This window comes from Schistocerca nitens, chromosome 2 (genome assembly GCF_023898315.1).
Source record: "Schistocerca nitens isolate TAMUIC-IGC-003100 chromosome 2, iqSchNite1.1, whole genome shotgun sequence".
NCBI classification, from domain to species: domain Eukaryota; kingdom Metazoa; phylum Arthropoda; class Insecta; order Orthoptera; family Acrididae; genus Schistocerca; species Schistocerca nitens.
The window spans coordinates 745,429,261-745,455,776 of NC_064615.1; the positions used below are offsets into that span (position 1 = coordinate 745,429,261).

The 26,516-nt window shown below is 38.3% G+C and overlaps 1 protein-coding gene across 1 annotated transcript in view; it reads right to left on the minus strand.

Moving 5' to 3' along the window:
- Nucleotides 1-26,516, minus strand: part of LOC126236970 (golgin subfamily B member 1-like) — a 535,118-nt gene that overhangs the window by 331,690 nt on the left and 176,912 nt on the right. Inside the window, exons 13-15 of the mRNA XM_049946677.1 lie at nucleotides 18,066-18,245; nucleotides 17,456-17,657; nucleotides 10,260-10,458 (exon numbers count right to left, since the gene is read on the minus strand). Coding sequence (XP_049802634.1) covers nucleotides 10,260-10,458; nucleotides 17,456-17,657; nucleotides 18,066-18,245 — 581 coding nt within the window. The remainder of the gene's footprint in view (nucleotides 1-10,259; nucleotides 10,459-17,455; nucleotides 17,658-18,065; nucleotides 18,246-26,516) is intronic.

Here is a 26,516-nt window from a genome sequence, read left to right on the forward strand (position 1 = left end):
AACTAACTTTTGTCTCCTAGTTGGACAAATCTCTTAATACGTGTGGTGATTATTTCAACTGGTACCATTCCACAGTTCCATTGTGGCAGGTGTTTGCATTTCATTTGACTACACCTCATACTTTTGTTTCACGATGTGCAATTGTGAAAAGCAAACATAGATCATACTTAAAAAATAACATTTAAGATCTTACTGCCTAAGAATGAGGCGTCATTCGAAACCGGTAGCACTAAATAAAATTTAAAAAAAAGCAGCTCTAGTGGATCATTATTACACTACTAAGCATTTCATAAAAGAAATTGCTTTTTGCAAAATCAAACAACGGAAAGTCCAGGTTGGAATATCAGCAATATTATGGAAAGTATAGATTGCTAATCACCATAAAGCTGACACATTGAGCTGCAGACTGTTACACATTAAAGTTTTGGGCAATCCTTCTTCAGAACAGAGAAAACACACACACACATTCACATAGGCAAGCACCTGTCATATATAAACCAGGGTTGCCACAAGTTTCCCCAAGTGAAATTCCCTGATATTTTCCTGATTTCCGGACAAGTTTCAACATTTTTCCATGACAAAATTTGTAAGTTACCTCCTCAGGGAACACTGCCTTAACGTAGCACTATCCACCTGGGTGAGGAGGTTTGCATGCTCTGGATCCAGAGGGCTATGATGGCGTTAGTGTAGCTACCAGCAGGGTCACCCATACTGGACAGACCAAAGGGGAGGAGCCAGACGAAGTGTGTCCCACAACGACCTATCATTAGCCTGTCTCCTATCCTATCCTATCCTATCCTAAACCTCTCCCTTTTCCTTACCATTATTAACCCTTGCCAGGGATATGGCGAAGTCCTTAACGGCAGCTATGGTGCAGAAGAATATCTTTGGTATGGCGCCCTTTCCCTCCTGAGGGCAAATGAGGAGTGGAACCAGTGAACTGTGGTAAAGAGAGATCTTCAAAGGCTGAGGGAGTAAACCCTGAAAGAAAATCCTCAGATGCGTTAGGCTTAGCAAGCCAGCAGGTGAGAAAAAGTTGTTACTGCTTTCAATCAAAGAATGAGCCTCGGATTAAAAATACCTAATGTAGACAGTATTTCTTGTACCCCTGGAACGAATGACAGCTCTTCACAGCCTGAAGAAAAACCAAGGAATGCAAGAAGATACACTAAACAAGAACAGGAAACTAGAACCCAACAAAAAGACAAAAACAAATTGAGAATGGGAACATTAAATGTAATAACCTTGACAGGAAAGACTAAAGAGATTGTAGACATGATGGAGAGGAGAAAGATTCATATCCTTGGATTGAGTGAGACCAAGTGGAAGGTAAAAAAACTCTAAATTGCTGAGAGGTGGGTACAAATTATTCTCGCAGGGTCACAATAAAGAGGCAAAAAATGGAGTGTAGTTTGTGTTTCACAAAGACATTGGCCCAGTTACAGATGTGAGCTTTTTAAGTGAAAGGATAATTATAGCAACAGTGAACTTGGGAAAGAATAGTTTTACTCTACTCCAAGGGTACGCACCTCAGCAAAGGTGCAGCAAGGAAGAAAAAACGAAATTCCTAGAAGAACTGGAAGACCAAGTAAGAAAAGATAACATTATGATAATTGGGGATCTGATTGCTCAGATCGGCACGGATAGAAATGGATATGAGGAGGTGATGAGCCCTTTTGGATACGGAAGACAAAATGTTGAGGGTGAAGAAATTCTAAATCTGTGCATAAGGAATCATCTTTTGGTGAAGAATACATTCTTCAAGAAACAAGATAGCCATACGATTACTAGATATGGCTGCGATGGCACATCTATAGACTATATATCAACGGACAAATTAATTGGAGGAAAAGTAAGGGACACTAAAGTCATACCAATTGAGCACTTGGATAGTGACCACAGGTTACTAGTAGCTGATCTAAAGTACAAGCTGAAAAGTTTGAATGCTGTACAAAGAATGCCTAAAATTAAGGAGTGGAAGTTGAAAGAAGAAGAAAATAAGAAAAGTTTCCATAATCTGAAAGGGGTAGTGTGGAGGAAGAGTGGAACCTATTTAAAACATCAATAGTTAACGGTGCTGTGCAGGTATGTGGCAAAACAAAGGATAAAGTGAAAGACAAAGAAACCAGTTGGTGGAACGATAGGGTAAAAGCCGCTATTAAAATATGAATATGGCAAAGAAAAACATGGAGTTTGAAAAAAGAAACCAGAACCAGGGGCTGGTTGCAAAAGATGAACACAAGGTGACAACACTGTAGAAGGAATACCAACAAAAGAAACTCCAAGCAAAGACAATTGTGAAAGAAGAAAAGGAGAAGAGTTGGGGACTGTTCACAAACAAACTAGAGCAGGATAGCAAAGGGAACCAAAAACTGCTATATGGGTTATTGAAAAGTAAAAGATCTGATAGAGAAGACATAAAAGTGACTGAAACAGAGGATAGAGATATTATCAAAAACATGGAAGGTAGCAGAGAAGAGATGTAGAATTATTTTGAAATCTTACTGAATGGATAAGGTACACAAGAGAGTGACACCAATGCCATTGAATTAGAGGAGGAGCAGGATACAATCTCTTGGTTAGAAACTGAGAATTCTCTGAAACAGTTGAAAAGTGGGAAGGTGGCTGGAGTAGATGAGCTAACAGCAGATATGATTAAAGCCGCAGGAATCCATGGAATACAATGGTTACACCAGGTGCTGGGGGTGATACGGAAAGAAAACAAAGTGCTGAATGAATGGAAAAAAGGAATTATAATACCATTGTTCAAGAAAGAAATGCACCAACTACGGAGGAATCACACTGTTATCACACTGCCTTAAGATAAAGGAAAAGGTCATAGAAAAAAAGATTCCAGAAAATTCTAGAACACCAACTAGAGGAACAAGAACATGTGTTCAGAAGTAATAGGGGAACAATATATCTCATTTTTTCCCTCCGTCAGTTAATAGAGAAGTACTGGGAAAATGGAAAGGACTTCATAGTAGTATTTGCGGATTTGGAAAAAGCATATGACAGTGTACCAAGGGATAAAATATGGGAATGCTTGAGAAAACATAATGTTCCTGATTCATTAATTTAAGAAGTCCAGATGCAGTACAATAGTTGAGAGAGCAGTGTACAAGTAGGAAAGGGGAGATCAAAATGGTTTAAGACAAAGAGAGGTGTTCAGCAAGGCAGTTCGCTCTCTCCTTTACTCTTCATTACACTTATGGACACAATCATGAAAAAAATTAAGGAAGAAGAAAATGAAGATCTCAAAGCTTTTGTTTTTGCTGATGACATCACCATTTGAGGAGAGATGGAAATGGAGGTTCAGAGGAGACTAGATTACTGGACCACAAAATTTAAAAAATTCAAGTTAACTGTGAGTAAGAACAAGACAGTGGCAATGAAGATGAGCAGAAAACGCACACCTTGTCACATCATACTGGAGGGGGAGACGGTTGAATGTGTGAAAAGCGATGGAAGTTCCAAACTAGAAGTCTTAAACTGAAGAACAAAAGGATCTAGCTTCTTCCACCAAGTATGAAATCTAATCTGGGACAAGGAAATCCCTCAAAGAGGCAAACAGACCATGTATAAAACTTATCTCCTGCCAATCATGATGTATAGTCTAGAGGCCTGAGTCATAAATAAGAGTGAATACAGTCAAATACCAGTATGTGAAATGAACTTCCTTAGGTCAGCTCTACAAAAAACTAGGGGAGAGAGAGAGAGAGAGAGAGAGAGAGAGTCAGGAATGATTATGTAAGGAGAGACCTGCAGGTGACTGACTACAGAGGAGAGGATGAGTGCTTTGATATTGAAGTGGTTCAGTCACGTGAAGTGAATGCACCCGACTCGAACTCCATGCCAGTATTTGGAGATGGATGTGCCAGGAAGAAGACCAACTGGGCAGCCTAGAAAGAGATGGGCAGACCAGGTTAAGGAAGATCTCAAGAGGAGAGGAGTGACATGGGATGTAGTGGAGAGGGAAAAGCTATACCAGGACAGAAACCAATGGAGGCATATCGTTCACCAAGTTCCTACCCGGCTTGCTGATGATGAATGGTAAGTTAAGACGCAATCTGTTTTTGCAGCTATGGTAAAAGAAACAATAGTGCAAACGAGGAAAGGTCTAAAAAAATTGCAAGCAGATGGCGTTTTCTGATGTGAGCAAAAATCTTAAGTAATAATGTCAATGTCTTCTTTAATTAACTGTTTTTAGAGGGAGAAAGCAAGCCAAATGGTATGTGTCTTTCATTAAGAAAGCTGATATTATTTTATTTCAATAAAACAAAACACACCTGGTGACAAAAATGCGCATTTCCTTGAGTCGCAAGGCAGATTTAAAATACCCCACTGGTTTCAGAAATAACCTCAGAAAAAATTAGGCATCATGAAAGAAGTGTATAAGGTGGGAAAGAATTGTGTAAACCACTATCGTAGATGACTGCCAATAAAATGTTTGTACCGTCTATGCAACTAAATTAAGGCTTTTTGTTTATTGCCCTATGCATTTCGCTTCTGTTATTTGGGAAGCATCATCAGTAGCCTGAAATACATGTTTCATTTTATACATACAATAAACATATTATGTGGTAGATATAATATGCTGTTATGTTACATTTATTGTGTTTTTCTCTTGTTTTTTAGGTTAGGAGCAACTTTTGTAACACAAATTCCGTAATGTGAACTTATCGTTCAGTGTTAGTCACAAATTCCAGTGCTGTTAACTCAGTCTCAGTTAACAGTGCTGGAAATATTCTGGAGGTAAAATAGTCCCCCATTCAGATCTCCAGGCGGGGACTACTCAGGAGGATATCGTTATCAGGAGAAAGAAAATGGATGTTCTACAGATCAACATGGAATGTCATATACCTTAACTGGGCAAGTAGGTCAGAAAATTTAAAAAAGGGAAATGGATAGGTTAAAGTTAGATATAGTGGGAATTAGTGAAGTTCGGTGGCAGGAGGAACAAGACTTTTAGTCAGGTGAATACAGGGTTATAAAAACAAAATCAAATAGGGGTAATGCAGGAATAGGTTTAATAATGAATAAAAAAATAGGAGTGCGGTTAAGCTACTAAAAACAGCATAGTGAACGCATTATTGTGGCCAAGATAGACACAAAGCCCACGCCTACTACAGTAGTACAAGTTTATATGCCAACTAGCTCTGCAGATAATGAAGAAATTGATGAAATGTATGCTGAGATGAAAGAAATTATTCAGGTAGTGAAGAGAGATGAAAATTTAATAGTCATGGGTGACTGGAATTCGACAGTGGAAAAGGAAGAGAAGGAAACATAGTAGGTGAATATGGATTGGGGCTAAGAAATGCAAGAGGAAGCCGTCTGGTAGAATTTTGCACAGAGCATAACTTAATCATAGCTAACACTTGGTTCAAGAATCATGAAAGAAGGTTGTACACATGGAAGAACCATGGAGATGCTAGAAGGTTTCAGATAGATTATATAATGGTAAGACAGAGATTTAGGAACCAGATTTTAAATTGTAAGACATTTCCAGGGGCAGATGTGGACTCTGACCACAATCTATTGGTTATGAACTGTAGATTAAAACTGAAGAAACTGCAAAAAGGTGGGAATTTAAGGAGATGGTACCTGGATAAACTGAAAGAACCAGAGGTTGTACAGAGTTTCAGGGAGAGCATAAGGGAACAATTGACAGGAATGGGGGAAAGAAATACAGTAGAAGAAGAATGGGTAGCTTTGAGGAATGAAATAGTGAAGGCAGCAGAGGATCAAGTAGGTAAAAAGACGAGGGCCAGTAGAAATCCTTGGGTAACAGAAGAGATACTGAATTTAATTGATGAGAGGAGAAAATACAAAAACGCAGTAAGTGAAGCAGGCAAAAAGGAATACAAACGTCTCAAAAATGAGATCGACAGGAAGTGCAAAATGGTTAAGCAGGAATGGCTAGAGGACAAATGTAAGGATGTAGAGGCTAATCTCACGCGCGGTGAGATAGATACTGCCTACAGGAAAATTAAAGAGACCTTTGGAGTAAAGAGAACCACTTTAATGAATATCAAGAGCTCAGATGTAAACCCAGTTCCAAGCAAAGAAAGGAAAGCAGAAAGGTGGAAGGAGTATACAGAGGGTCTATACAGGGGCGATGTTCTTGAGGACAATATTATGGAAATGGAAGAGGAGGTAGATGAAGGTGAAATGGGAGATATGATACTGCGTGAAGAGTTTGACAGAGCACTGAAAGACCTAACTCGAAACAAGGCCCCGGGAATAGACCACTGTCCATTAGAACTGCTGAGAGCATTGGGCAAGCCAGCCATGATAAAACCCTACCATCTGGTGTGCAAGATGTATAAGACAGTCGAAATACCCTCAGACTTCAAACAGATTATAATTATTCCAATCCCATAGAAAACAGGTGTTGACAGGTGTGAAAATTATCAAGCTATCAGTTTAATAAGTCATGGCTGCAAAATACTAATGTGAATACTTCACAGACAAATGGAAAAACTGGTAGAAGCTGACCTCGGGGAAGACAGTTTGGATTCCGTAGATATGTTGGAACACGTGAGGCAATACTGACCCTACGACTTATCTGAAAAGATAGGTCACATAAAGACAAACCTACATTTATACCATTTGTACACTTAGAGGAGGCTTTTGACAATGTTGACTAGAATACTCTTTTTCAAATTCTGAAGGTGGTAGGGGTCACTTACAGGGAGCAAAAGGCTATTTACAATTTTTACAGAAACCTGATGGCAGTTATAAGAGTCGAAGGAAATGAAAGGGAAGCAGTGGTTGGGAATGGAGTGAGACAGGGTTGTAGCCTATCCCCGATGTTATTCAATCTGTATATTGAGCAAGCAGTAAAGGAAACAAAAGAAAAATTGGAGTAGGAATTAAAATCCATGGTAAAGAAATAAAAACTTTGAGGTTTGGCGATGGCATTGTAATTCTGTCAGAGACAGCAAAGGATCTGGAAGAGCAGTTGAACAGAATGGACAGCATCTTGAAAGGAGAATATAAGATGAACATCAACAAAAGCAAAACGAGGGTAATGGAATGCAGTTGAATTAAATCAGGTGATGGTGAAGTAATTAGATTAGGAAGTGAGACACTTAAAGTAGAAGATGAGTTTTGCTACTTGGGCAGCAAAATAACTGATGATGGGTGAAGCACAGAGGATATAAGATGTAGATTGGCAATGGCAAGGAAAGCGTTTCTGAAGAAGAGAAATTTGTTAACATCGAGCACAGATTTAAATGTCAGGATCTCTTTTCTGAAAGTATTTGTGTGGAGTGTAGCCAAGTGTGGAAGTGAAACATGGACAATAAATAGTTTAGATAAGAAGAAAATAGAAGCTTTTGAAATATGGTGCTACAAAAGAATGCTGAAGATTAGATGGATAGATCATGTAACTAATGATGAGGTACTGAATAGAATTGGGGAGAAGAGGAATTTGTGGCACAACTTGACTAGAAGAAGGGATCGGTTGGTAGGACACGTTCTGAGGCATCAAGGGATCACCAATTTAGTATTGGAAGGAAGTGTGGAGGGTAAAAAGTGTTAGAGCGAGACCTAGGAATGAATACACTAAGCAGATTCAGAAGGATGTGGGTTGCAGTAGTTATGCGGAGATGAAGAGGCTTGCACAGTATAGAGTAGTGTGGAGAGGTGCATCAAACCAGTCTCTGGACTGAAGACCAGAAGAACAACCACCCACTGTGTTATACCTATTATTTTACAGATATTGTGTGACTTTTCTTTCGAGAAATATATGAGTAGATAGCACACAAACTGCCAGTGACTGACACAATTTTCTTCTTCTTATCATCCAAACTTTCTAACATACGAACTACTTTTGAAGTGCCAAAATGCACTAGAACAAATAAAATGTTTATAAAACACCACACTGTACAATGTACTTGCAGTGAGAGAGTCACAATTCTTGAAATCCATTGCCACCATCTCTGGCACACTGAGGGGCACCACAGTCCTGGGTCCATGTATGAACCATGAAAATCCGCTGCATTACGCCACACACAAAAGGACCCGCCCTGCGGGCAGATCAGTGAGACTAGATCCAACGGGCGGGCCTGTAGATTACTGGGAAACACTGTACAATGTACTTGCAGTGAGAGAGTCACAATTCTTGAAATCCATTGCCACCATCTCTGGCACACTGAGGGGCACCACAGTCCTGAGTCCATGTGTGAACCATGAAAATCCGCTGCATTACGCCACACACAAACGGACCCGCCCTGTGGGCAGATCAGTGAGACTAGATCCAACGGGCGGGCCTGTAGATTACTGGGAAACAAATGAATTCAGATCAGCAGGCCCGATCCATTATAGATACCCACAGCAATGGCCTCCGGTTTTGGCCCATCATAGAAATTCATTTGTGTGGCCCGCTATTCATGAGCCACAGACAGCATGTTGATGAAGTGAGACCATGGTGATCAATCCATGCAACACATAAATTGTTCAAATACTCTGAGAATCAATGATAATGAGAATAGCTAGCATCTCACCGTAACGATGATTGCTGAGCCACACACAGGCACACAGAAAAGACAATCACACTCTTACAACTAAATTTTCAGACATAGCTTTTGTCAGAAAATGAGAGCACACACACATTCACACAATCCCTCGAACACAACTCATGCACACATGACTGCTGCACCTACAGCCTCTGAGAATCAGATCCAAACAAACCACTCCTTATTCTTCCCTGCCTAGCTAGCTAGCTAGACTAGCTGCAAGAAGTGCTGGCAGCAATCTGATGGGAGTGGTAGGAAGGGGAGAAGCAGCAGGAATAAAGGAAAAAGTAAGCTGCGCATGTACTCAGCTGCCCCCAGTCAGCAATGATGCATGACACCCAAGTAAACAAATTATTTCATCTACTGAGACAAAAATGAGATTTTTCTGATTTCCCTGACGTGTTTGGAATTCACTGATTTCCAGAACCTGTAGCAACCCTGATAAACAAGCATTATCTCTGGCTGGAGCAGTCAGATATAGTAGTCGTGTGTGTGTGTGTGTGTGTGTGTGTGTGTGTGTGTGTAAGGTGCACATTCTGGTTTGAATGCGTGTTGTCCTTTCTGAAAAAGGCTTTGGCCAAAAGCTCAGTTTGTAACATTTTTTCCATTGTGGTTATCTGCAACTCAGCGTGTTATCTTTACGGTGAGTTGTAGTCCATACTTTCCATAATATTGTTACTATCATTTGTAAGACCTGAGCGTAAGGTTCAAAAACTGTCACTTCATGTTACAATAGTACAGTGAAATGGAATGATCTGTAGTTCAGTGACTGGTATGTGTATATAAAAGTAGTAGTACACAGAGCTAGACAGACAATAAAACAATAGCCATTCCTACAACATATCCCTGATGAGAAGGCATCACATATACACATATCACCATCAACATTGCATATGTTTCATAGGAAAATAGTATACCTCCTTCAACAAACAAGCAAAATGGATGATTGTTGGTGAGAATAAGTCTGCTGTTTTATCAGGCCACTGAGTTCCTCATTATGGAGATGGAACTGTGGGTGTGCAGGAGGTTTTGGGTCCTCCATCACTGAGTCCTTACTGAATGATAACACTTGTTTTGGGAGCAAGGGTAATGTTCAAAAGTAAAGAATTTATTATCTGATATCTGTAGGGTTTCCAGTACCTAAATCTCGTTACTGGTGAGGGTACATAACAACACTGCCCTGTTTTCTAAACAGCAAGGGCATATGTCAGGAAGTCAATGCATTTAACCGCCGTATATTAACTGAACTGCAAGATGCAATCTGATAATTCATTACAATGTTGCCACATCTCATCCCTCCTGTGTACATGGTGAAAGGAAGAAAGACATGGTCTGTAAGTGGTCATATTTCACTGATTACAACTGGCAAATATGAGAAAAGGACACACCCCATTTGCCACTGACTGATAAAAAGGCGTGTAGCAGATGAAATCTCTCTTAAATGGAGAACATTTAGGAAAAAAAATCTATAGTAACTAAACAACACACACATGCATTTAATTTAGTTAGCTTGAAAGCTAGCGAAATTGTCCATGCATCCAAATCAATTAACTACACAGCTGCATAAGTACAATTGCCACTTTTTCCACACTAAAATATCCATTATTATTATAATATTGATTGCAGTAATATTTATAAGTCCAAAATCTATGTAATCAATGATTCTGTTTAAAGATGAGTTATAATATCGATGGAAATTTCATTTTAGTACAGATATGTGAAATATAGCTGCACCTGTGTGTATTTTGAAGTTCCAGCTTTTCTTTCTGTAAATTATCCAGTTCTTCTTTAAGTCGTCTGACTGTTTCACCATCTTCTGTCCATTTCTCTATATTTTTAAGCTCATTAACAATTTTACCACATGAGTTGCTGAGGGAAGAGCATAATTTGGTGATTCTTTCAACAGAAGTGGCCGAAATTTGGTCATAAAAATCTGGAATGCAGGTTTCAATTAGTACATTTTCAACAGACCAAACAGCAAGTTTACATGCATGATTTTTCATCTGGTCCTTTTAAATTCTGATACTGTAAAAAAGTACATTGTATCCCTTTAGCACAAAATGGTTGCATTCATTAATTAAGTTTTATACAAGATTCCTTTCAATTTCAACAAGTGAATGAGAGAAAGAAGAAAATAAAAATCACCAAAAAAATATGAGCACAAATGCTTCCCAGCTATCAAATATTATTCTGTTACAGACCATCAAGGCAGATTAATGAGGATTCTGTTTGAAAATGGCAACTTTGCTTAGAAGAAGTAACATAACATGACCCCAAGTATCATTTGTGGTTTGCAACAATAAAAGCTACTTAGTTGTGGGGGCAATGTCATCGAATTCTAACAAAGTGAAAAGCATACGAAAGTAGTGGCATAGGGATTGTCTCCAGAAAGTATTACAATTTTGTGGGCGAAAAACCACATACACCGAATTCTCAAGAAAAGAGAAGATTAATGTTTAACATACCATCTGTGATATGATTATTAAAATTGGGATTTTGAGAGTGGATTTGAGTAAGTATGCGAGCAGAAACAAGTTGCAATGAAATAATTATGTTATTATTGCATCTGAGTCAGAAAAATAAAATGCAAAAGCATGTAACACTGCAGTAAAACAAAAATGAACAAATTTTACAACAATAATAAATTCTACACTGTAGCTTAAAGTGTACTCTAGTTTTAAAACTTAATGGCTCTCTTTTGTCAGGGGATTAAAGAAGCAAAAAAAGAATATCTTAGATCAACAGTTTGATTTATATCTTTTTTCTCTCAAAAGTAAGTACATACTGTAACATTCAGTTCTGAAAGTTTGAGTACTAAACTTTTGATGATAACTGTCTTGTCAGTCAACGTACCTCATGTTTTCTAGACAGATAGAAGTACTTTAGTTTCATTATGTCTGCATAATTTTCTAAGGTAATAAAACTACAATTTTTAAGATACTGTTAGCTGTCTGTCAGTTTAGCGTGTGTTCAGCTTTACAGAAACACACAAAAATTGAAAACAGGTTTGCTAAATTTCATAGCAATGTTACTGTTTTTCAAAAAAAGGTAACACAGCAAGACAAAACAGAAAAATACTTTGTAATACAAATGTACTGAGAAATCTCTAAAACAAACTCTAACCATACCATAAAACACCTCTCTAACCCAGAGTACATTAATAGTACTTCAAAGAAGTGTGCTCGGTCCAATACTCTTCCTGATACAAGTAAACTATCTACCCTACAATGTGAAACACAAGGAAATGTTACTGTTAGCTGAATACAGTAACATTCTAAGCTGTAATGAGTAACCAAATGTATGCAGGAAGATAGAAATTAACCCCCCCCCCCACACACACACACACACCAAACACACACAATCTGAAGTGCCAAAGAAACTGGTATAGGCATGCTTATTCAAATACAGAGATAAGTAAACAGGCAGAATAAAGCACTGCGGTCGGCAATGCCTATATAAGACAACAAGTGTCTGGTGCAGTTTTTAGATTGGTTACTGCTGCAACAATGACAGGTTATCAAGATTTAAGTGAGTTTGAACATGGTGTTATAGTTGGCGCACAAACAATGGGATACAGCATCCCTAACGTAGAGATCAAGTGAGGATTTTCCTGTACGAGCATTTCACAAATGTACTGTGAATATTAGGAATTCGGTAAAACATCAAATCTCTGACATCACTGCAATCGGAAAAAGATCCTACATGAATGGGGCCAACAATGACTGACAAGAATTGTTCTATGTGACAGAAGTGCAACCCTTCCACAAACTGCAGCAGATTTCAGTGCTGGACCATCAACAAGTGTCAGCATGCAAACCATTCAATGAAACATCATTGATATGGGCTTTCAGAGCTGAAGGCCCACTTGTGTACCCTTGATGACCCCATGACACATAGCTTTACACCTGCCCTGGACCCGTCAACACTAACATTGGACTGCTGATCACTGGAAACATGTTACCTGGTTGGACGAGTCTCATTTCAAATTGTATCGAACAGATGGACGTGTATGAGTATGGAGACAACCTCATGAAACCAGAGACCCTGCATGTCAGCAGGGGACTGTTCAAGGTGGTGGAACCTCTTTAATGGTGTGGGGTGTGTGCAGTTGTAGTGTTATGGGACCCCTGATACTTCTAGATACGACTCTGACAGGTGACACGTACGTAAGCATCCTGTCTGATCACCTGCATCCATTCATGTCCATTGTGCATTCCGATGGGCAATTGCAGCAGGACATTGTGACACCCCATTCATCCAGATTTGCTACAGAGTGGGTTCAGGAACACTCTTCTCAGTTTAAACACTTCCACTAGCCACCAAATTCCCCAGACATTAACATTATTGAGCATATCTGGGATGCCTTGCAACATGCTGTTCAGAAGAGATCTCCACCCGCTCGTATATTACAGATTTATGGACAGCCCTACAGGATTCCTGGTGTCAATTCCCTCCAGCACCACTTCAGACACAGTGGGAGTAGAAAGAGAGAAGCTGATAACAGAGATTGAGATCAGAATGATTAACTGCAGGACTGAAGAATGTGTTGGCACGACAGTTTCTGTCTATCCTATTAAAAGAAGCTGAAGTTGGGGGAAGAGTGAGAGGGAAAGTGAAGAGAAGTGGTTTCAAATGGCATAGATTGCAAAGCAGCCACTCAAAGACAACCACGTAGTGCTGAGCAACATGTTCTGCGATTTGTGATGAAGCCTGCCCTTGGCCACAATTTGGTAGTGATTACTTGAAATGGACAGCTGGAAGGTGGATTGATAAATTATTAATTATTTCCTGTTAATGGAGAAACAATAAAACATGGGAAGATGGAAAGTTAGGAGTTTAAAATATTGATATCAAAGTCAGAGTACACGGGGTGTTAGTTTTGACGTGGAATAACTAAATATGTTTCGACATGTAAGTAGGGCATTCCACTTATTATTTTAGGTAAGTAGGTCAAAAGTGGTGAGACTTAATGTGCCAAGTTAGTGAGGTAATGTGCCACATTAGTGGACGTATGTACGTAGGCCAGCAATTTGGTTGCCAGGAAATAGTATGAGGGGAGATGAAATTATTGTATGGCTGAATGCTTGTGGGCCCACGGCTCAAGGTGTGCCCAGCAGGTCCGGCTAGTTGACTGGTACAGATGAGTCCAGGTACAGAGGTGAGCAACATCACCAGAAATGGGTAAATCCCTTTTTCTGAAGGAGAAAATGTTCCATGAAAGGGAAGACTGTCAGACAAGCGAAAGACGGCTTCTTACAGCTCATCAAAAATCTATAATAATTCACAATCAAGTATTAAAGCCAATCTGTATACATCCGTGATCTCAGAAAAATTAGGCACACCCAATGACACAACAATATTTTAATATCTAAAATTACAGAAGTTAATATTTCACAGTGAATAAACATTTTCACAATGAACCCCTGAATTAACAACTTTTAATCGATATATGACATCTCAAACAAGAGAATTACACTATATAGCTACTATATCTGAAAACTATATATCTGTATCTATTTTATTTCTTGATTTATCACATTTTGTACATCTTTTCATTATGCAAATGTTTGTCAGATCATCGTATCCTCCACAATTACACAGCAAATGAATACATGATGAAGACCTCACATTTTGCCATTCTGGTGTATTTATTCAATGAACAGTTTACTATTTTGCCAGTACCTTTATTTAAATATTAATTACAATTGATAATACGCAATCATGGTAATTTAAGAAGTGGTCAAATGCATGTGTTAGCTGACACCACTATTAAAAAGAGAACCCAAAAATGCTTCTGACAAGCAGGAGTAATAACTGTTTAAACAATAGTTAACAACAACTCATTTTCATTCAATATGAGCACACTTGAGCAAGGATACTAGCTTATTTATTTCTGAATAAACCTCTATTCAAAATTATTGTGAATGATCTTATTCTGACCAAATATTTATAACATTTTTTTTAATTTAAATATTGTTATAATATATTAGTTCAGTCCAGGAAGTGCTCAGGTTGAGTCAGATCCAATCTGTAAAACTTAAGAATGATGTATTTTGGTGGGAACGGCCTTCAGCCAATGGAAAAGCAGACAGTAGTGGAACAATGCAGGAGTCAAGTGAAGACTGGGAATATTTGAGTGAGAAGCTCAAAGGAGTGATTTTGAGCACTTTTACATTGGTGTTGGAAGGAGGCAGACCTGCCTGTGGTAACGAGTGATACTTGATTGTGTAGATGATTGATTCTTGGTGGTGAACAGCTGTTACGATACTTTACCTTCCAAAGGGACTTCATGTTTCAAGAGGTCTGAATGTGCTCCAGTGTAGGACTAACTTTTTCCGCTTGTATTAAAGAACTGACACTGTTCCTATTCCTTATATCAAGGGTGATAATTTGTAAATCATGTTGAACTTTGGACTACTTTGAGCTAGTGAATATTTCATGCACTGTGATTGTGAAATGGACTTAGTTTCTGCGTAATTTCGATGGCTCTTTAGTTTGGGGATTTTGCTTCCATTCTCGCAAAGCTCTCAATGTAACTTTACTGTATTTGATAATGGTCTTTTCCATCTGCATTTTAACTGAATATAGTAGGACCACTTCACATTTATTTGAGGTGTCCTTTCTTGAATAAACATTATTCAACATAATTACCTGGTGTCTACATCAATTAAAGATGTTAGAACAGAACACTTGTTATTAAATTATTCATTTAACTTTTATTTTGTATTTCCGTTTATTTTATTAACTTGCAATTCTAACCAATGCACAGACTATTTAACAGCAGGATCACAGCAACAGATTATTATTTGCAACGAATTAGCTGCGGAGCATGAAAGCAAATGCGGAGCATGAAAGCAAATGCACACATCTCAGCCCTGTGACTACATCAAGCTATTCTTTTTTAAACAGAATCACAAAATCCTCAAGTACCTGAAGTACAAGTAACCACAGGTAAGGACACAACTGGTTTGCTCATATGGGATACTGTGCAGAAGAGCAACTATTCAGCAGTAACCTTTAAACACCATTGCAACTTCCAGTTTAAAGTGTAACCCTTGATTCTATTTATAGTGCTGTTTGCCAGCCTAATTTTGGTAGCTTCCTTTACAAAATAGTCCCAACAGTAAGATGCGGTGGCAACCATGTGTGTCTTACCCTACAGCATTCTGTGCCCCTTAGCAAGACAGTGCTTTGCCGCTTCGGATTTCTTAGGCTGCATCAAATATGCGTGGAAATGGTCAGTACACCTTGTTGAATGGTGTGAATTGTCTGGCCAACGTACGATTTCCTAAACTGGCAAGGGATTTTATAAAAACCATTCTTCCTAAATCCTATGTCATCTTTAACTTAGCCAGAATGCTCTAATGTTGACTGGTGGACAAAATAAAGTTTTGATAATATATCTTTTTAAAATTCTTCTGATTTTCGAAAATAGGCCCCCACTATATGGTACAAAGGCCACTGATCTACGAGCCTCTTCTTACGGTTCCATCGCAGGTCCAAACTCAAAGGCACCTCGGGCCTGTTTCTCTACATAACCATTCTGCTTGAACATGAGCTTAAGGTGTTCCAGCTCTTAAGTCAAGCTCTCTGCATCTGAGATGGCGTAAGACCTCTTTGCCATCTGCATGACCCCTTTGTGTTGGTATGATGGACGGTAACTTGTATGCAGATTCTAGTCCATGTGTGTTGGTTTTCAATAAACAATGTCTCTCAATGTTTCATCATCATTACCCTTTCAGTGAGATTTGGAATCCTGTTTTATCTGATGATAAAAAATACACATTGACTCAACCTGCAGAATATATTGATAGTGTTACTCGATAGTGATTTATCTTTATTGCCAACTTTCACGATCGGGACGCTGTACGTTGACTTGTGCTAGGAGGCAGCAGTGACAATTTGTGGAGAGCATGCTGTTGACCTTTCACAACATGTAAAAGGTTGCTATTTACAGTATCAATCAGTTCCGGTGAGATTAGAATACAGCATTATCAACAGAAGATGGGGATCAGGTGGACTGCTTGATCTGGCTGCAGACCAGAGAAGAATATCATCAAGACCTACTGCTGTTCAACTTCCTGCATATTATGCAATCTGCAAAAATAAAATGAGTATTGAAACGTAACAAATCATTTTATGGCAAATGATGGGTTACACTCTCAGTCCTTCTATATGATAAAAGATGATTGTGACATTTAACAAAAGGTTTTTGTTAGCAGTTAAGTTTTGGACAGAATATTGTCAGAGAAATTGTTTATTATTATGTGCAGGTAATGCAAGGTATACAAGTGCAGTATGCAAGATGGGATGATGAGTTTAGTGGGTCTACCTACCGTGGGCTGCCTGTTCTTAGACCTTGTGGCTTGGAGGTACGTTGCGGCCATGAAAGAACAGTGCTCACAATAAAAATAGTGATGACATGAAAGAAAAACAAAAGAAGTTTTGAAATTGCCATTATGTTATACATTCTGAGTAATTTTGCTCATCAAAATGTATTCTTGTTGTGCACAATATTTGTATCCAAATAGTTTTGGTACAATTGTATAAACATATCTGAGGACAATTAATTCAATGTATAAAGACTAGTGTTGAAAGAGGAAACATTATTGGTCAATGTGTAAAATTGAGAAATATTCTAGCTTTCTTTCAGCCTCTAGCACTGAAGACACTGCAAAGCCAAAGAGGTCCACTAGCAAGAAAAGAGACATGGTCACCTGGATTTTACTGACTGGTACAGAAGTAGTAAATTTCATGAAGTAGGTGACCAAGGAGAATACATTTCACAACAGTACAGAGTAAACCAAAAAATTGATAAAATACACTCCATTACACTTACATTATTTAATCATTTCTTTAAACTGAACTAGGTTACTTGTAACAATTTCATGAAAACACACATACAATATATTTAAAATAAGCACACTTACGTTTAAGTTCCTCCAGGATGAGCTCTTTAGATTTTAATGAATTCTGAAGTGACTCTTGTATCGATGACAGATCAAAATTATCAAAGGTACCCATCTGAAAGAATTGAATTGCACATTCTTCCTGCTTTTGTATCACTTCAATTTCTTGAGAAATGTTGTTCATTTTTTCTTTATCATTCTCTCTCCAGCTATCTATTAGCTTCTAATGAAGCAAATGAAGGGGAATAAAAATCATACATTGTCACTGTATAAATTCAATGGGTTGTTTGAATTCAGTTTTAAGGTACTAATAAGAAAATATATGTGAACACCAGAGGAACGTTATATTACTTACAACAAATACTACAAACAAATTCATGTTACACAATATTATTTCAATACATAAATTTTTATGGACACATGCAGAAAACTATATTAGCTACAAACTAAGGCTGTGAAGGTCTGAAAAGAAGACTGATGGAGAGACAGGAGGAATAGATATAACAGAAATCTGATTTGCAAGAACTGAAGAAAATTAAAAAAGCCTTATGTGCAATAGTAACATCATCTTTAACATTTTTGTGATTTGGTATTATCTAAAACACTGCAAACTACTTAGGTACATAATTACCTTAAGCATAACTGAATGACATGCACATAAAATGTATTCCAACTGTTTCACAGCTTGTACTATGATGGATGATGGTTCAGAATTAAGTGTGAAAAAACTATTTGGAAGACTCAAACCAGGAGAAGGAAAATATTGAAGCATTTCCACCATTTGAGATTCTAAATTTTTTTCATTCTGGCACTGAAAATGACAAAAAAAGTATTTTAATAGTATTAATACCAAAAAGCAAACACTGAATCACTAAATAGTGGTCTGAAGACATTTTGTGTAAGAAATTCATAGTTATGAACATAAGCTTTAATAATACATATTCCTGAAAGGCCTTATTTAAATTATTCTACAGAACTGTTATGAGATGATCGAGATGTTTTACAATGCAGACACAGGATAAACTATGAGTACGTATTATGCAACTGCTACATCTCTCGAAATTGATGCAGACATAAAACCTCTGTGGACTGCCAAGATAAAGGTGGCATTACCAACATCGGTGCCAACTGTACCATCCTTCGTTCATCAAGAAGGTTTGGTTTTTAACAAGTGTTCACAATTATGTTAGTAGATAATGATTATATGATACAAAATACATAAATAATCTTGCATGTAGAATGTCATCTGAGAAAGAGAGCAGTAAGTGTTTCAGAGAAAATGCAAACACATCTAGCATCACAACATTTTTAAAAATTCAACTCAATCTTTAATTTTTCAACTCATTTCACTCTCTGACTTTCTTAGCATATGAACTGTCTCTCTCTGCTTTAGAAGCAGGAAAAATCTCCTATTCATAACCACTCCTGTGATAACATTGGATTGTGTGATATAATGATTAAATATGTCCTTTAGCTAAAAGGAGGAACAATACTTATTCTTTTCATATACATCACCTTCAAGTAAGGTTGTCATATGTCCCGGAAAACCAAGATTGTCCCAGATTTGCAGTCATGTAACTAATATCCCATCTGGCCGAGTAAAAGTCCCAGATTTTTGAGAAGTAATCCCTTTACATAGATATCCAGCAAATAAATTGAAATACTGCCCAATCTCTTCAAACTTTGATTAATTTGAATGTTCATGTCTCAAAAATTATAGATTATGTTTTAAATTATTGATGAAGTAAGTAAACAATCAAATCATTGTCTCTTTTACATACTTCCAGTGTTACAGCTTCCTTTTCAAATGAAATACTACACAAGTCTTGTTCAGTATTCTATGCTTTAGGGAAAATAATCTGTACAAAGCCATTAAGTTCAGTTTGATATTCTGATAGGAGACTGATGATACGGAGTGTGAAATATTTAACATTTATATGGCCATGACACCAAAATGGAAAACACCATTTAAAGTTGAATACATCATAGAATTTCCTTCAATGGCACGAGGTTGCAGTGAACATGAAACAGAATGTAAATTCGGTAAGTAAGTATCTTCCTGTTTTATTTTTAAATTAGAAATAGAACAAATAATTTGTGAAATAAGAAGTAGGGTTCCCTTTCCATGAAGTCATACATAGTAACTTTAAAATTGTTTTTCTTTACAGTTGCTATTTTTCATTTGCACGTGGAGGGAAAAGTGACACCAAAGATCATGTAGGTACAGAGAAGCACACGAATGCCATGGGTTCTGCATCCTTCAATAGGCAACTGAGGAACTATATACATAATGACAAATCAGAAAAAAGAAAAGTAGGCCTAGCTATCACAGAGGCATTGTTAGCTTTTCATTCAGTAAGGTATAATCACTCTTACACTTCCACCATGCTTACAAGCAAATTGTTCCCAACAATGTTCAGTGATTACAGAGAACTACAAAAACATTTCCAGCTCGAAGACAAAAACTGAGGCAGTGTAAATAATGTAATTTCACCTTTAATATAAGCAGAACTAAAAGAACCTTTTCAATAGTGATTTTGTTAATATCAGTACAGATGCTAGTAATCATAAGTATCACAAGATGTTTCCTGTGATTATTCAATACTTTGGCAAAGACGAAGGTGTTTAGTCAAAACTATTAGATCTGGCTGAGAGTAAGAATGAACATTCTGATAATTTCTAAATTTAGTTCATTCTGACACAGTTTCTAAATTTATTCTTTATTTTATAGAACACAACAATATCAATGAGGAAATATGTGCATAAGGGGAAAATAATACAAATACTAATTTTGGGGATCTGGCTAGAAAAGGTCAAAACAATGATTTTACAGAATTGTAGCTAGACCAATATTTCATCAACAGTATGTTATATAGAATTGCTAATACACATTTTTGTGGAAGAGAATTATGGTAAGTCTTCAAGGTATTTGAAATGAAGTACTGATCTGACTAACAATTGTTACATGGGATTGATTAGGTACAGAGACGCAATAACATCTAGTTTGGACTGAACCATATGCTTTCTAGTTAAGAATAAAGAATGGGATTGTGCACAGACTAACTTAACAACAACAGTTTTCTCAGTAGAAAGAGAGGAGGGTCTAGGCTCTGAACAAAGTTCATCTGAAGATCAGTACTATCTCACCTTGCTCGATTTTCTAGAGTGGACACATTATTCCATTAGAAAATAAGGAAAAAGAGAAAGGTTTAGCTGATTTTGACACGAAGGTAACAGCGCATGTGCTATTAACATTAAAGAGTCAATCTAACTAAGAACTAAAAGTTGGAATAATATTTATTATTCCTTCTTATATGTTATCTTCTTTGTACTTAAGTATTGGGATGAATGTGAAACATTAACAATTTTGAGACAGAAGAGGTGAAGAGTAAGAGCCACCAAATACATGAACAACTGCAAAAAAACAAATAAATAAAAATGTTATTTCCAACTTTCGTCATCTTTCTCACAAATCACTACTCTGAAAAACTTTGTCTTTCTCAAAAATGGTTCAAATGGCTCTGAGCACTATGGGACTCAACTGCTGCGGTCATTAGTCCCCTAGAACTTAGAACTAGTTAAACCTAACTAACCTAAGGACATCACAAACATCCATGCCCGAGGCAGGATTCGAACCTGAGACCGTAGCGGTCTTGCGGTTCCAGACTGCAGCGCCTTTAACCGCACGGCCACTTCGGCCGGCTTGTCTTTCTCCATAACACTAGCAAAATTTAACATTTTTTCACAATTCTTTCCTATCATAGCCTTTTTCCTGCGAAAAGAGAACATATACATCACATTTGTACATTTGCAAATACTAATTGAGCCATTTTGTCTTGAACAGCTGCTAAGTAAATGTTCCTCTGTCTCAGACAGTGTTCAATAATGAGCACCCAGTTTTTGTCATTGAACAGTTACACTTGTTCAATAAAAATTTTCACAATAAAGATTTAAAAGATGAATCACTTCTTGCATATAACAATCAGCACCTCTTAAACTGTACTGAATGTGGAAAGGATTTTCTATTATGAATATTAATCACTACATCCTTCAGCTTCTCCATCATGAGAGTTTATGACAGTAATGTAAACAATATGAGCTACTTTGTAATTTTTGTATTCAGATTTTGTTAATGAGTTTCATGCCAGTCTGTCACATTTTCAGGTTGAGCAATAATTATATTTGTTATACTGCATTATACATGTCACTTGGGGTATGCACTTTCATATCACAGAAATTTAGTTGTATCTTGAGCAGCCTTATAGAAAGCAGAACACTATACAAGATGGTTTCATAAGTAAAGAAAACTTACGTAGTCAATTTTTGGTAGGTTGTTCATAGCTGAATGTCTGATATGTGGGTCATAGCCTGCCTGAGATAGGAAATGTTTATTATTATTACCAGTTTCAGCCTATTACCAAGTCATTATCAGATGGTCTGTTTACCCAGCTGACTACATTGTATCGGAAATGACTGCACTGTACCATAGCTGCAGCTTGCCTAGGATGAAGAATTACATCAGGTGTAATGGTTGGGGCAAGAAATGGGAGGGAGGGTTGGTGAACGGTGGCTGATTGCTGGGAGAGAGGCAGCAGATGCACAGGATGGGAATGTGTCAGCAGTGAGCTCATTTCAGCCATAGGCAGGGGCAGTTGTCAAGAGTGCACACCAAATACGGAGAAGTGCATTAGGAGGTATAAATAGGACAGGGAAAGACAAAGATTGCTGACAAGAGGGTGTGTGTGCAGCATAAGTAAAGATAAGGTCATTGGGCTGGGTGGAGGTAGGTGTGGTACAGAACACTAGTAAAAATTGAGAGTTCAGTAGATCTGCTGTAAGGATAATTGCCATCTATGTAATTGAGAAAAGTTCATGTAGGGTGGACAGATACAGAGAGTGTAGGTTACGAAGCAGCTACTGAAATCAAGTATGTTGCGTCTGATCTTGGCCACAATTTGGCGGTGCCCATCCATTTAGGTGGACAGATGGTTTGTGGTCATGTCCATGTACAATGCAGTGCAGAAACTACAGCAGAGCTGGTATAGGACATGACTCATTCCACAGATGCCTTGCCTCTGAAAGAATAAGCTTGCAATAAGACTCGGGTAGGACGTGCAGGGTGAATGTATTAGACAGGTCCTGCACCTGGGTAGTCCACAGGGATATGACTCATATATTCGAGGGTTGAAACTTTAATAGTGGCAACTACTTATTTACAGCTCGTACACTTCTGTCTCTAAGATGGTTGTTGGTTGTGCTCAAAAAATGAACAGCATAGAGACAGAAGTGATGACACTTTCTGCAGGACCTGACCATCATTTTGCAGGACACTGCTAAAGCACGTACAGTGCAAGCTGTTACTGATTTGTTTGACTGATGGGGCTGCTACGTGCTATACCACCTACTGCACTCCCCTGACTTAGCACTTGTAAGTTCAACTCAATTTCTAAACTGAAGGAAACACTTCACGGCATTCGCTTCAGAACTGCTACAAATTTGTCAGGCAATAGACCGCACCGCTCGAGCTGTCAACACAACTGGCACTGCTAAGAGTATCCTACGACTTCCACATCGCTGGCAACAGGTTATACACAATGCTGGTGACTACTTTGAAGGTCAGTAAAACTTTGAAACATGTATTTATTTTGTATGAGCTGTAAATAAATAGTTGCCACTATTAAAGTTCCAACCCTCATATTTGGAAAGATCCAGGTGATATTATTAGATACCAAACAGACATTGTTCAAACTTAGCTCCGGCCACTAGCGCCACCTGATGTCACTTGGTTCCTCAGTAAGCTGGAGGTGCTATGAGCTTGGGCAGCTTCCATGCATGCGTCATTTTCGTCCCTCCTGACTGGTGCCAAAATCTGGAGTTGTGGCTATATAACTAAAAACCATGCTGACCCCAGTAGTCATCAGTTGTTTTACTCTCAATGACGACGGTGGGGATAGCCACTGATAGCTCAAAAATTTTATTCAAATTGATGGGGCTTGAAAACTTGTTCCTGTCAACCAGATATTCAAAAACATCATTGAGATGACAAAAATCTTACCAGAAGCAGACCACAATTTACTCATAACAGATATTAGGATGAGATTCAAACATATTAAAAAAAGACATCAGATAAGGAAATGAGATGCTGGGAAATTGCAGAATGATAATTTTACGAAAGAGTCCAATCACTATGTCAGATAAGGGGAGGTTGGGGGGGGGGGGGGTAACTGAGAAGTCACTGAAAAGTTGAATACAATTAGAAATACAAAGATGGATATATCAGAGATAGAAACTGGAGAAGTGAAAAGAAAAAGAAATAAGAAAGAGTGGATGACAAGTAGTATACTGTACAAAATGGATGAGTGCAGGAAATGGAAAAATGGCAATTTGAAAGAAGGTAGAAGGCAGTACAGAAAACTTAACAATGAACTAAGAAAATTAACTGACCAGGCTAGAGAGGACTGGATGAGGAAACAATGTGAGTAAATAAAGAATTAGAAAAAATGAAATGGGAGAAAATGTACACAACAGTGAATCCTTAACAAGAAGGGAAGTAAGGAAGATAAGCAAACAAGAAATGTTAAAAAAAAATGGGAAGAATGCAAAATGTAGAGACATTTGGATGGATTGTATGGAAGAGTGCACAGAACATAACACCAGCCATGACAGGCTACTGATATTTTAGGGCCACTAAAAATTAATGATGCCAGTAGATTTACTATATGGATAGAGCTGTAGTATATAAAGTACTCCATTCTGTATTAACAGTTTACATCCAGAGGAAGTATGTTACAGTATGGCCAAAAGTTTGTTTATTTTAGTATTTGAAGTATTTTCTATTATGATGTGACATTTTTAATGAAACTCACATAGATCATGAAATTTATACACTCATATCACTCCTTTGCAGTGATTAAACTTTCTACAACAATGCCTAAAAAAACAACTGTCTTCTAAGTCCTGTTTTTGTACCATGAAAGGACATACACGAAGTGACACATGATTTATATGATCAAAATGTAATTTCTCTTAACACGTCCATCTGTAAATAGAATAAAGTCTTAAAATTGATAATGGCATGATATAAAAACTAAAATCTGCTTCAATTCCACCAGTATGTCATTTCCTACCTTCCAAGCTTCACAGAAGCTCTCCTGCAAACCTTGCAGAACTAGCACTCCTGGAAGGAAGGATATGGGGAGACATAGCTTTGCCACAGCCTGGGGGATGTTTCCAGAAAGAAATTTTCACTCTGCAGAAGGGTGTGTGCTGATATGAAACTTCCTGGTGGATTAAAACTGTGTGCTGGACTGCGACTCGAACTCCGAAGCTTTGCTTTAGTGGGCAAGTGCCCTAACAACTGAGCTACCCAAGCACGAGTCACAACCTGTCCTCACAGCACGTGCCCACGAAAGGCAAAGGTCTGGAGTTCGAGTTGTGGTCCTGCACACAGTTTTAATCTGCCAGGAAGTTTCACAACAGCGCACACTCTGCTTCAGAGTGAAAATTTCATTCTGGAAACATCCCCCAGGCTGTGGCAAAGCCATGTCTCCTCCATATCCTTCCTTCCAGCAGTGCTAGTTCTGCAAGGTTCGCAGGAGAGCTTCTGTGAAGTTTGGAAGGTAGGAGATGAGGTACTGGAGGAATTTAAGCTGTGAGGACAAGTCGTGAGTCATGCTTGGGTACCTCAGTCATTAGAGCACATGCCCGTGAAAGGCAAAGGTCCCGAGTTCGAGTCGTGGTCTGGCACACAGTTTTAAAAAATGGTTCAAATGGCTCTAAGCGCTATGGGACTTAATATCTGAGGTTATCAGTCCCCTAGACTTAGAACTACCTAAACCTAACTAACCTAAGGACATCAACACACATCCATGCCTGAGGCAGGATTTGAACCTGCGAGCGTAGCAGCAGCGCGGTTCCAGACTGAAGCGCCTAGAACTGCTCTGTCACAGCGGCCACTCACAGTTTTAATCTGCCAGGAAGTTTTCACATAAATTTCTCCCATTCTCTCCCTAGTTTATGCCACTCAGCCAATCTATAGATGCAGTTGGATACTATGTTACTCTCGATTCCATCTTATTGCATCATGGACCGTATCTCTGTAGAAGAGAGACATGAAAGAGCTTACCCATATTTTCACCCAATGCCCCCTGCTCCAGTCATAACACTAGTATTTACTACATTGCATGCGAAAGCAACCAATTCATGTGCCAATTTCATGGCGGCAACCACAGGTACAATGAGCAACCAACCAACATTCTGCATGAATGGACACAGCCAAACTACAGCCAAGAGCCAACTTTATGACCTAGTTGTGGACAACGTAGCACAGCATAATGAGGTTGGCTTTAATGGCTGGTTAACACTCGGCGCCTGTTGAATCCAATTTCCCTACACAAGCCACTCTGTACTGTGCTGCTAGGAACTGTCCTGACACATACACCATTCTCACAATCCCAATGGTATCAATTTCCACTAGTCCTTGTCCTCCACCTGCACCAACTTTCCTTCAAGCTGTTCCCAAACCATTCCATCCTCCTGCTACCAAACCACTCTCACACTCACTCTTTTACGTTTCTCCTACACCTTAGCTCACACATTTCTTCTAGCTTTTTCCCTTTCTCCCATTTCTTACTTTATCCTTGCAGCCACTCCTATTTTGCCCCATGCATTCCTGTGTAGATAGCAGCCACCTCCCAACAATGCACCTTACTGTTCCACATTGGAAAAAATTATTCTAAGCTCCTTACCATATCCTTCCATTTATTTTCTGTTTAGTTGTGTCCACAGTCCTCCAGCAGTTCAGAAATGGCACCATGTCCCACTTGGCTGTTATTTAATATATTTATTTAAACAAATATGTTGCCATTTCTGAAATACTCTAAGACTGTGGACACAACTAAATGAAAAATGTTCTTTCCTCTCCCCAATTATATCTCTTCCACATCCCCATTACCTCCCTCCCTCTACATCATGACTTGCTCAGTCATGCTACAGAGCAGTGTGAGTGTGAGTGTGTGTGTGTGTGTGTGTGTGTGTGTGTGAGAGAGAGAGAGAGAGAGAGAGAGAGAGAGAGAGAGAGAGA